Source organism: Myxocyprinus asiaticus, chromosome 10 (assembly GCF_019703515.2).
Source record: "Myxocyprinus asiaticus isolate MX2 ecotype Aquarium Trade chromosome 10, UBuf_Myxa_2, whole genome shotgun sequence".
In the NCBI taxonomy this organism is placed as follows: Eukaryota; Metazoa; Chordata; class Actinopteri; order Cypriniformes; family Catostomidae; genus Myxocyprinus; species Myxocyprinus asiaticus.
In genome coordinates this window covers 15,272,765-15,286,025 of record NC_059353.1, presented here as the reverse complement: position 1 = coordinate 15,286,025, position 13,261 = coordinate 15,272,765, and the positions used below count along the sequence as shown (strand labels likewise).

Here is a 13,261-nt window from a genome sequence, read left to right as displayed (position 1 = left end):
GTTGGGCCTTTTTAATAATGGAGTCAATGTGTGTCTCCCACTTCAGGTCCTGTGAGATGGTAGTGCCCAGGAACCTGAATGACTCCACTGCTGCCACAGTGCTGTTTAGAATGGTGAGGGGGGTCAGTGTTGGGGTGTTCCTCCTAAAGTCCACAATGATGTTGTCCAGCAAACTGAAGGGGATCTAGAAAGGGTCCAGTGATGTTCTTCAGGTGGGCCAACACCAGTCTCTCAAATGATTTCATGACCACAGACGTCAGGGCGACAGGTCTGTAGTCATTAAGTCCTGTGATTTTTGGTTTCTTTGGGACAGGAATAATGATTGAGCATTTGAAGCAGCGTGGGACTTCACACTGCTCCAGTGATCTATTGAAGATCTGTGTGAAGATGGGAGCCAGCTGGTTAGCACAGAATCGAAGACACGCTGGTGAGACGCCATCTGGGCCTGAAGCTTTCCTTGTCTTTTGTTTCCGAAAGGCGTGGCTCACATCATCTTCACAAATCTTAAGCGCAGGTTGAGTAGCAGGAGGGGGGTTGCAGGAGGTGTTGGTGTTTGTGTGAAGTGAAAGTCAGAGTTGGTGTGGGGTGTGAGATTGGGCCTTTCAAATCTGCAGTAGAACACATTCAGGTCGTCAGCCAGTTGTTGGTCCACCACAGGTTTGGGGGTAGGAGTCCTGTAATTTGTGAGTTAGTTCATGCCTCTCCACACTGATGCAGGGTCGTTAGCTGAAAACTCGTTTTTCAGCTTCTCAGAGTATCTTCTTATTCAAATTAACTTCAAATTAATGCTCTATAAAAAGGCACCACAAAGTTAATAGCCCAACTCTTAATCTTTAAATCATAGCAATTTTTCATCTTTCATATGCAAATTATTTTTTCAGAAATGGGCTGCATTGCCTATGGCTAAACCGTATAAAACATTTCTATACTTTATGATTATGAAGCGATATCCCAGAAATCATCTTACTCCGAGTGAGAGAGAGAGAGAAACCCAAACAGCCTGGTGCCTTCACTTCTATTAATTAGTGTGCAGAAATCAAAAGCTTTGCATCTGATAGACCATTTGATGTCTGTGAGAATTCAATTAGGAGGAAAATGCCCTTCTGTGTTATCGAGTAAGGGGCAGCCACACGGCTCAATATAATAACCTTCATACAGAGAAGGGACAAACAGAAACCCCCAAGGGCTCATTGGAGAGACCACTCTTTCCTGAGTGAGGGTAGTCCAAATGGGCTCCTCGCAAGCTAATGTCAATGATTCACTTTCCATATGAAATGCTGAAGTGTATGCTGTGTGTCCATTATGAACAGTGAATGACCATTATGTCTATAAAAGGTAATAAATACATTATGTCTCAAAATTTCTATCATGACCTCCATCAAAGACCTGAAAGTACTTCACATTTTAGTGTTGCACCATTTACTATGTTCTGCATCATTTTCACAGGAAACATATTGGGTGCATATTGCCTTGCAACCATACCTGTGATTTTTCAAGGTTTTCTCAACAAACCTTCTCACATTTGCACGAGTAAATGTGTGCTGGTAAGCAATCCGTGGCAGGTTTTGTGCATTGTTTTGTTCCTCTGGGATAATTCTAACCACTGGAGTTGAACACAAATGAAGATTTTTGGAACAGTATCTCAGCTCTGTAGGTCCATACAATGCAAGTGAATGGTGACAATAAAGGCAGCATAAAAGTAACCCATATGACTCCAGCAATCCAAATCTTCTGAAGCAATCCAATCGGTTTTGGGTGAGAACAGACCAAAATATAACTTATTTTTCACTGTACATCTTGCCATTGCAGTCTATAGGCACAACCATGGTTTCAAGCTCAATTACACTTCCTAGTACTTGACGCATGCGCAGAGTGCTATATGGCGCTATAGGAAGTGTAATCAAGCTTGAAATCATGATCACCAGGAAAACTGCTGATGTCAAGGTTTATAGTGAAAAAGGAGTTGCCATGTAAGGCACTCACATGATCAGCCGAATACTACTCGCTTAATCACAATAACCACCCTGTTATTGAACACTTTTACTCGTAGATTAAATTAATCATGGCTGTCTATGAATAATGATTTTCTACAATTATATTTTTAACTGAAATCTATTGCGTTTAAATGATGCTGCATCCAGGCCCTTAACTGTCAGTGTAAATCCAAGACGACATGAACAAAAACATATTGAGTGCACCTTTAAAGTATCATAAATATTGTCCAGACAACTCACACGTTATCTTCCAAGTCTTCTCTCACCATATCATTTAATGCATTAAGTGAGATTATTATTTTTTTAAATGTTTTATCATGTCCCCTGACCATGCATAAATTCCCCAATAAGGAACTTTAGCAACACAACCACAGTGACATGCACTAAAAGTGTCAAACACATATGTACTTAGATCAACATCTCTTAAGTCTACCCAAGACAGACTGACAAACTTAATTGTAAAATGGATTGCTGTGGACTGTAGTGCCAGTAATAGGCACATGTTCAATCATATGGAAATAAAACAAACAATATATATACTTCTAAAGCCACTTTTTGTATTGTCTATGGGTCCACAGACCCCTGGTTGAGAAACGCTCATCAAAATAATGCTTTACTCATTTGCTACAATAATGTAATGTGTTTGAATTATATGGATTATTTTACTGTATTATATATTATATACTGTATAATAAATGATTTATCAGTTTAATAGTTATAAATATCATTTTAATGATATATACGGTGGCAAGAAAAATATTTTATATATATATATATATATATATATATATATATATATATATATATATATATATATATATATATATATACACACATATATACATACATACATACATACACACACACAGGCAGCCAAAAGTTTGGAATAATGTACAGATTTTGCTGTTTCAGAAGGAAATTGTTACTTTAATTCACCAAAGTGGCATTCAACACATAGTATAGTCAGGACATTACTGATGTAAAAAACAGCACCATCACTATTTGAAAAAAGTCATTTTTGATCAAATCTAGACAGGCCCCATTTCCAGCAGCCATCACTCCAACACCTTATCCTTGAGTAATCTTGCTAAATTGTTAATTTGGTATTAGAAAATCACTTGCAATTATATCAAACACAGCTGAAAGCTATTTGGTTCATTAAATGAAGCTTAACATTGTCTTTGTGTTTGAGTTGCCACAGTATGCAATAGACTGGCATGTCTAAAGGTCAATATTAGTTTAAAAAATGGCAAAAAAAAGAAACAGCTTTCTCTAGAAACTCATCGGTCAATCATTGTTTTGAGGAATGAAGGCTATACAATGCTTGAAATTGCCATAAAACTGAAGATTTCATACAAAGGTGTACACTACAGTCTTCAAAGACAAAGGACAACTGGCTTTAACAAGGACAGAAAGAGATGTGGAAGGCCAGATGTACAACTAAACAAGAGGATAAGTACATCAGAGTCTCTAGTTTGAGAAATAGATGCCTAACATGTCCTCAGCTGACAGCTTCATTGAATTCTACCTGCTCAACACCAGTTTCATGTGCAACAGTAAAGAGAAGACTCAGGGGTGCAGGCCTTATGGGAAGAATTGCAAAGAAAATGCCACTTTTGAAACAGAAAAACAAAAAGAAAAGGTTAGCGTGGGCAAAGAAACACAGACATTCAACAACAGATAATTGGAAAAGAGTATTATTGATCTTAACCCCACTGAGCTTTTGTGGGATCAGCTAGACTGTAAGGTGCGTGAGAAGTGCCTGACAAGACAGCCACATCTATGGCAAGTGCTACAGGAAAAGTGGGGTGAAATGTCACCTGAGTATCTGGACAAACTGACAGCTAGAATGCCAAGGATCTGCAAAGCTGTCATTGCTGCACGTGGAGGATTGTTTGATGAGAACTCTTTGAAGTAGTTTAAGAAGTTCTGAAATTTTTTTTCAAATTGTAATAGTAATTTACGTTATTAATGTCCTGACTATACATTGTGATCAGTTGAATGCCACTTTGGTGAATAAAAGTACCAATTTCTTTCCATAAGAGCGGGTTTCTCTGCAAATATTGATATATGTGATAAATTCATTTAATTAATCAGCACATCATCTAATAGGATTAAAAATGTATAAATTGACAGCCCTAGTTCTTGCATGTGACTGTGCCAAATATGACATGCCAGTACAGATATACAGAATGGAGAGTGAGATTTGAGATTTGAGAATGACAGATTTGGAACAACATGAAGGTGAGACGATGACAGGATTTTCCTTTGTAGGTGAACTATTGCTTCAAAACCCAACTGTCATTTCATGATCCTTACCTTGTCCTTGTCTTCCACGAGGTCTGTTAGCACATCATCAGGGTCCAGAATTCCCCCATCACAGTACTCAACATGGTGCGTTCGTACCAGGAAATCTCCCTCCTGCAAAACAACGTGTTGGTGTAAACTATCAGTAAGAGCACACAATGACACACATCACTGACCTCAAACTTATCAGTAACCTAAATTTCCCACAGCGGTGTCTGAACTGTAACTATGCTTTAAAAAAATATTTTACTAGTGCCATTGGCTTGAGTCTGCCCATCAGGGCTGACAATATTTTTTGTGTGTTTGTGCTAACATCAACGCAGTGTGTATCCAGACACCCTGATTACAAGCAGGATGGGACGTTGTTCATAAAACAGAACAGTGTACCCACTGAACTCCTCCATTGTTACCTCCTACAGGGGGAGTGCAGCAAGGTTCCAGCTTGGGCCTAATGGACTTTTCTGATTAATGCTGAGAGAGTGCAAAGTACCACACATCAACACACACAAATCATCAAACCAGTGAGCTCACAACAACAACAACCATCAACCAGGTCCCAGAGATCTGTGTGATACAACTACAAATCTGTGCTCTTAGGCCACATTAACACAGTCAAGCAATACAGATTTCACATCGGTCACACATCAGGGCCCATATTCACAAAAAATCTTAAGGCTAAAAGTAGCTCCTAATGCAGAAATTTAGAAGCAACTCTTAAAGCTATACAATGTAACGTTTGACCCTCTAGCGGTTAAAGCATAAAACTGCAGGTTACTTGCAGAGGAACATTGTTTTGGAAATTACATGAGTTGGGCTTCAAATCTGATGGTTTGAGGAGTAACCATGGTTACAGGTGATCATCTTATCAGAGCAAATGTCACTAACGACAACAAAACTCACCCCCTCCCCTCAAAAAATAAATAAATAATGAAAGGAAGAGAAAGACGGATATCTGAAAGTATGTCTTATGTGTAGGTAGTAGCATATCTCCCGCTGTTGTTTTGACTAATTGAAAATAGTTGTTTTAAAATAAATAGCATTACAAAAGTTAGGCAACGATGACATTAGACGTAACAATTGCTAGTCATATCAGATAAAAACTATTATAACTTAGCTAGCAGTCAAATAGACCAAGGCAGTAACTAGTTTAGAGACTGGCATTGTTACCAGCATAAAAGTAAAAATTTTTCCATTGTCCTTCCTTCCTCGAAAATGAAATTGAAAGCACTGCAGTACCACAATCCATAATAAAATGCCCCATTAGAGTGGCTAACACCATCTAATGACCTACCACGCTAACAGAGCCACCTGGCTCACTATCAGTCCAGTAAAATATCTGTCCAGCAAGAAAAGCTCCAACTCTGTGTCGATTTTAAATCCTTAAAAATCTCGGAGTTGTCGCCACCTCTGAAAAGCCAATCCGATGTTGTTTTGTGTTTTATTACAGGTTCTGTCGCTTTTCCTTTTTGTTTGCAGACTCTTCTTGGTTAGAGGTTTCTTTATTTTGAAAACGGGTGATTCCCCAGAGGCTTCCCTTTTAGAATGGTCTGTGGTCAATGTCGCAATTTCATATTTCCGTAAAACAGCAATTGATAGTGACTCACTTTACAACTTAAAGCAGAAGTAAAGCTAAACTTTTTTGGTGTTAAAACACTCTCTCCTTTACCAGCTTTATATCCAGAGACGACTATAAGCCATTTGTAGTGAATTTTCTCGAAAGCTGTAAACACTGTGTCTCTGTGGGACTATGAAAATTCCTCTGTTTGTTTTGAGCAACCCATCCAGCCTGAAACAACAACACTGACTCAACCAATGGTGTGAGCTGGGGGAGGGACTATGTTCGTTGGATCAACAGCAGACCAGGGACGTTTTTGGAAGTCTGTTTGGTGGCACTAGTGGCACAGAAATTTCCCTAAACCTAAGCTTTAAAAAAGCACCTAAAAGTGTCAGAAAAGTACTCCATGTGACTCACTGGCCTGAAGGTATGGGATCACTTTGTATGATGAACAGACCACCAAAATTTAAGTAGTTATTCACTCTCAAATACAAATTCAAAATAGCGACATGTCAATAACATAAAATTTCAATGAATCTTAAGCATCTCATGACCAAACATCATGATGTCACGACACAAGAACCAATGAGGTTTGATGATTAAACTTGTTGCCATATTGGATTTGTGCGCCGATTACAAGAGTTTACAATGATTTTATTTTTATTTGACAATCGGATAATCGGACAGAGAAAAGACTGATATCTGTCAAAATATCAGATCTGTAGGTCTTACAGCGTAAATGCAACATCTATGTAATGATAAGCTTCAATTTCAGCTTATGCCAAGATGTAATATATAAACATGACTTATGCATGCTTTTGCACGAGAAATTACTTAATTCCATCTTGTGCATGATTTTATGTCGTTACATCTAATTTTTTGGATGCATTTATGTTGCTTGATCACTTCACATGAAGCAACTTTTGCAAGTTGATTGTTTTCAAGCAATGTCATGTAGAAAGACTAAAGCCAGCAGTGGGAGGTATGGTATGCCTAAATGGTGTTTACCTTAGCTTGGAGTAAATGCAAAACTCCATTGATAGAGTGAAACATGACATTGATATGGTCCTACGCTGTTTATCTTGGCTGTTGAAGGTCTACAGAGCTTTCAGCTTTCACAGGATGAACTGTGATTGCATGTATGACTCATATAGTTATGAAAGGCTTGTTTAAAAGCCAAGTCCCACCACTGGAGAAAAACAGTCACCAGATTTGACCTTCTCTCAGTACATACTAACATATATCATCACCACTAAGAAAACATACAGTATGTTTAAAAGTGTTTAATCGATATTGCACATCGGCCGATTCTTTTTCCATTTTGGCCACGACAGCACCGAGAATCACCTACCTGCATGTGAAGGAGCCTTCTGAGACATACAAATGACCAATCACAGTTTGTTTTGTTGTTACGCACCATTGTGTTACCACAATAATAGACTGGTGTGCAACACTGTCTCATTTAAACGGTCCTGCATATCAGACAGACGCGTATGAGCTCATGATGTTTAAGTGCTCACGCACTTTTCTTCCTCTGGAGCGCTCTTATATCTTCCTCTGAAGCACATATTATAACAGCCTGTGTCCCTCTGTCTCATGAATGTTGTGCCACGACAAAGACTATTCAGCCCGAGATGTACATATTGGTGGACCTCTAACTTTTAACATTAAAGAGATCAAGAAAACTACATATCCTGGAAAGTAGAGTGGAGAAGCCAGACCAACAGCTCTGTGTTGACACAATCAAAAGTAGCCCATCTCTGGGGGCCTGGGTAGCTCAGTGGTAAAGATGCTGGCTACCACCCCTGGAGTTCGCTAGTTCGAAACCCAGGGCATGCTGAGTGACTCCAGCCGGGTCTCCTAAGCAACCAAACTGGCCCGGTTGCTAGGGAGGGTAGAGTCACAAAGGGTAAACTCCTCGTGGTCGCTATAATGTGGTTCGCTCTCGGTGGGGCGCGTGGTGAGTTGTGCGTGGATGCCGCGGTGGATGGCATGAAGCCTCCACACGCACTATATCTCCACGGTAAAGCGCTCAACAAGCCACGTGATAAGATGTGCGGGTTGATTCATCCTCCGCCACCCGGACTTAGAGCATATTGGGAATTGGGCATTCCAAATTGGGAGAAAAAGGGGAGAAAATCCAAAAAGAAAAAAAAAGTAGCCCATCTACCTACAAGGGGTGGACAACAAATAAAAACAGCCCAAGAGAAAATGTATCTTTGAAGTAACAATCACAATTTCAACTGCTACTGCAGCTAAAAGTGTGCAAAGGTGAGTTAAATTAGATTGGCAATTAGTGGCATGTGACAGCTCCAAAAGTTTATTCATAGGTTAAATTATTGTAAGGGATAGATAGCCCCAAAAATGAAATTGATGTCATCATTTACTCACCCTCGTTCAATATTACCATATTATTATATTCAATATTACCTCCCCCTTATATCACCTTCCTTGGACAAGCAATAGCTAGTAGCAAATCATAGTTCATGGCTGTGATGTAAAGCAAAGCCAGAAAGTGTGTATTTGTGTATTGCACGTAAACATGCATAATTATACATGCTATTTGTTACTCAATGTGGCACTCTTGTGTCAGTGATTGACTTGATTTACATTTGGCATTGCTATTTGATGAAGAAACAACATGGAAGTAAACTGTAGCTAGTACAACACATGAACAGTATGATATGACTATTGATATTTGGGTGTAAAAATGTACACTATCTGGGAACATTTGAGATACATTTTTTGATAGATATAAATGCCGGGTCTCTAAAGACCTAAATATGTAAGAGTGTTTGGTGAAATTCACATGAATTTAAGGGTAAATACTGTTTAGAAAGATGGTGAATATACCATGAAGCTGGTTGAGAGAATACCCAGAGCATGCATAGCTTTAATATAGGAAAAGGGTGTCTATTTTAAAGAAGCTACAATATAGCATAGTTGTGATTTGTGCATTGATATTTTTTCATCACTTTACTTTGATCAGCCTTACTGCCATACTTGCAAAGTTGTAATGACTTCATTTTGGGAAATAGAAATAAATGAGTAGGTGTATCCACACTTTTGTTTGGTATGGTACATTATCTTTTCCATTGTTATAAGGCCTTTGTGTTTACAAAAATTGAATTTTCATTTATTCTATATATTTCATTCTAAAAAGGTATATGTGAAATCCCCCACATACAATTCCAAATGTGACTTATTGCAGTCTCATTATATCAGTGCAATGTTAATGGATAGCAGAAACCCCACTGCATCACTAAAAAGCTTGTATTCCACTCAAACAACAAAACCGATGAACCTGGATCCCACACAATCTCATCTCATGCAGCTTGTGTGCAGAATGACATTCAACAGCCAACGCACCGGTCTAATCACAGTTTCACCCAAATGAGCCCTGAGCTTTTGAATGCTAGCAGTGCAGCAGGGTGAATGAGGGTTAGCCAAAGGCCACGAGTGGTGCAGTTTCTTGCATTCAACAAAGTTATTCTGGCATTCAGCAACAGTATGCCAGTCTATGGGAAGAATGCTGTATTACATGCCACATTAAAGCATATTCCCAGCTGTGCAGCCACTGAATGGGGGTATGTGTAGTGCGGCAGATAGCAAGGCTGCCAGGTAATGAAATGATAGAAATCTCTGGAACATTTTGCAGTTTTTACCATGATGACAGTGAGCGGCAGGCCTCCTGCCGTATTTCTACAATTGCTTTTGTTGGCGAAGGGTCCATTACCAAGCCTAACATCATTACCAGCATCATAAACAGTAATGATGATCATGATGATAATGATGCAATAAGACGTTGTCCATCTCCGAGAACGAACTCCCACCTCCACACCGCATTCTTACACTTTCTGGTCAAATATTAAAATACCAATTTTGCCATGAATTGAATTTAATAAACATACCATTTTCCTACCCACACCTCATTTTCCATTATGGACCACAATATAGCCTGAATGAAATGAGATACTTTTTATATGGTAGTAAAAAATTAAATTAATATTTTCCTGGACACAGAGGGCAATGTGGGTGAAGTGATGTGAATGTGGATAATCAGAGCTTAAATGAAACTAACAGATACAGGAAGAGTCCTGATCAGACAGCCTGTCTGGACAGCCCACTCCCACTCCAGCATTGTGCTTGATAAATATCTGCATTGCTAATGCAATAATCAAGAAGCCAAAGCAAATAAATTATCCACAGAGACATGCACATACAATTTCACTCTCTATAATACACAGACAAATCCATAGACTTCTAACCAGTGTGTAAATTATACTTGACTTTTAGCAAAGTCCACTTGGCACCCAAACATCCAAATATGATGGTCCATAATATATTACAATTCATCCACTGATCAAATGCCGCTTTGAAATTTTTTTCTAGAAGTCAAAGAACATGGAAATATTCAAACATTGTGATTTCTGTATGTACAACTTAGCCTAAACCATCATGTTCAGGAAGACAGGAGTTGTGTTAACCCTCTCAGAAAAGTTGTCTCTTTAAATTAATCCCCTTTAAAACACGGCCACTACCTTACAAAAAATCTAGAGTTCAAGCAAACTAGCCATAAACTTGCCAAAAATTTGCCATTTACCATTTTCACACTCAAATGTGCTTATGGATGTTAAAATGATCAGTAGCGAATTTGGCGCAAGTTTGCGGCAAATCTGCCATGAACTCTCGTCAGATGGACATCTTTGGCCACTGAATTGCAAATTGTACCGTTTTTTTTATCCCCTTACGAAAATCAAGAGTATATGGCAAATTTACAGGGAACTTTCCGCAAATTCGGCACTGATCATTTTCACATGCAAATGAGCTTTGCGACAAACTTACGGCAAATTGTCCATTCTTGCCAAAAGTTGGCCGGAGGTTCACCACTACCGGCAAAGAGCTGCAAACTTCTGGAAAATATTTGTAGCGAATCAAAAGCTCATTTGCATGTGAAAATAACAAGCAACATATTTTCTGCAAATTTGCGGCTATTTTAGATTTTTTTGTAAGGGAAGTTATGTGCTATGAGCGTTAAGTTTTTAAAATGGCGTGTCACGTTAAAAATGGTTCACTTTTTTTAAAAACATGCCTCGAGACCCCTGCGTTCTGTCCAGCTGTTTTTAACACAACAATGTGTTCTATGTGAATGCCCCTAAGAAACTCATCTGATTGGGGTCAGGTGAACCCAAATCCCAAAATTTTCTAGGTTTCTTTAAAGCCAATTGTCAACTAGTCGTTCAAGCAACCCACCGACTAGTCGATTTACAAAATATGTAGTTTTGCACATTCCCACCATGCACCTAGTTTGGACGCTTTTCATTAAGAGCTGACGCTAAACAACTAACTCTGTTTCTAAGGCGAGTCATGCTAATTGTTTTCTCTGCTGGCAGACGGCCAGGCTTTTCCATGATATCAGCTGCTTTGGCAGCCAGCTCAGCACTAGTGCATCTGGCATTCTTAAGTTTAATGAAAAAACAGCAGCACAGCTCCAGCCTACATTTGCCTGGGTAATTAAGTGTCCCTTTTCAATGGCCTGATAACTTCCTGAGTGACTCCTGAGCACTTCCTCCACCTCCTCTTCTAAAGGTCTCACACTCAACAATTTACTGCCTCTGGCAAAGGCTTGCAGACATGCAGAGTATTTAGAGTCTACGAGTCAAGCACATTTCCACTTAGTTTCCCAGCCCGGAACATTCTTGAGCATGCTGGCTGAACATCACAGGAATCTCTTCTTCCTGCTGGAAACTGACATGTCTGGGTCAATGGAAATAGGGATGTGCAAAACTACATATGTTTAAAATCAACTATTCTTTTGGTTGACGAAATGACTTATCAGTCTTTAGGCTTGATCCGATTTACCTTTGCACTTCGAAATTTTGTGAAAAAGGTGTAAGAGGATGTGAAGCAAGTGTGAAATCTGCAAAAACAACTTGTCAAGCAGTATCTTTTTTATTCTGCACTTTAAACTATGGGAGAGATGTTAAAAAGAAACTCACAGCTAGAATTATTTGCTTGTTCATTGAGAATATTCAGCACTGAGCACACAGAGGTCACTGCCAAAACAAGCAACTTTCAACTGGTCAGCACTGTGAATTTGCATGTCAAAGTTCATCAAACTTGAACCCCATGCGAAATTCGTGTTAGGAAATTCTTTGTTACTGGAAGTTCAACATGCGTAATTTTCTGATCGCAAGGATTCCCAGTGAAATGACTGTATTTCAGCCGTGGAATTTTGCCAAGAAACAACTGAGCTTTTCGAAAACATAAATTTCAATGTGGGCAGAGAAAACTGAGATTTTTCTTTATTTATTTTTGGAATTATCCAAAATAAATCACACAATAATCAAATACACAATAATAATAACCACAAAAACTGAGATATTTGAAAACGATGACGTATTTGTTGTCATGTGAAGCAGTCATGTGATCCATTCAACTCAAAACAATCAAGATGGTAGCCCATTTTGTAGCAGGTCCCCTTTGATAGCGTTGTTAAAGATAAATGTCACTTTGTACAACCTTCACATTTAATTTCTTCAAAGGCGACAGTAAGTTTACTCTGAATTGCTTTCCAAGGGTGGAACAAGGACAATTGTGTTTCATATGAACATGGAAATAACGCAGGGCCAAGCTTCTTACATGTGTTTCTTTTCAGCATGTGCAGTAAGGGGATTTAAGTGTTTTCAGAAGTTTCAGTGTGGACGAGCAACTGAAAATGGTAGTGTGGTATTTTTTGAAACGAAAACTGCATTTTCAAATTTACCCGGGTTAATGTGGACATAGTCTTAAGAGCCGTTTACATAAGAGCCGTTCTTGCATTCAAAATCAATTTGGAGGACACTTTTAAATTTTTTATTAGATGTACATGCCTTGATGTCTTACAAATGCAATGCTTGTGGCAGCACACAAAAAACAGTGCAAGACGCAACGCATTGGCCAAAGAGTTCATCTGAATGTTTACAGCTGTAACAGCCGTGGTGTAAAGGGGCTAATTTTAAAAACGCAACATTTCCAAGAGGTTTTTACCATACAAGCGGCCTAATATGGTCTAAGCGGTCTCGCAACACATTGTCAGCACATAGTTAAAAGCACCATAGTTAAAAATATCAATCTAAACTATTTTTTTTAGAAAACAAAATCTAGATAAGTAGCCAACCACATGAATTGACTAGTCAGATGGTGGGCAACTAGTCAAACACCTCAGTCAATAGAATAAAAAACAAAGCAAGAAATGCAATCATGGGTCGCAGTATACACACACAGTTGAAATTAGACCGAAAATCCTCAAAGTGGCGGCTGTGCTCTATTCAAGTGATAGTGATAGCTCTTGTCCACTGATGTATGACACTTTAAAAGGGGTGAAGATTAGTGCAACTAAATCATTTCTCGTTCACTTTAATCC

General features: G+C 38.8%; 1 protein-coding gene across 1 annotated transcript in view; it reads right to left on the bottom strand.

The window, feature by feature from the left end:
• The window catches only part of LOC127447162 (partitioning defective 3 homolog B-like), a 502,153-nt gene that overhangs the window by 467,227 nt on the left and 21,665 nt on the right, over positions 1-13,261 (bottom strand). The window contains exon 3 of the mRNA XM_051708779.1: positions 4,314-4,415. Coding sequence (XP_051564739.1) covers positions 4,314-4,415 — 102 coding nt within the window. The remainder of the gene's footprint in view (positions 1-4,313; positions 4,416-13,261) is intronic.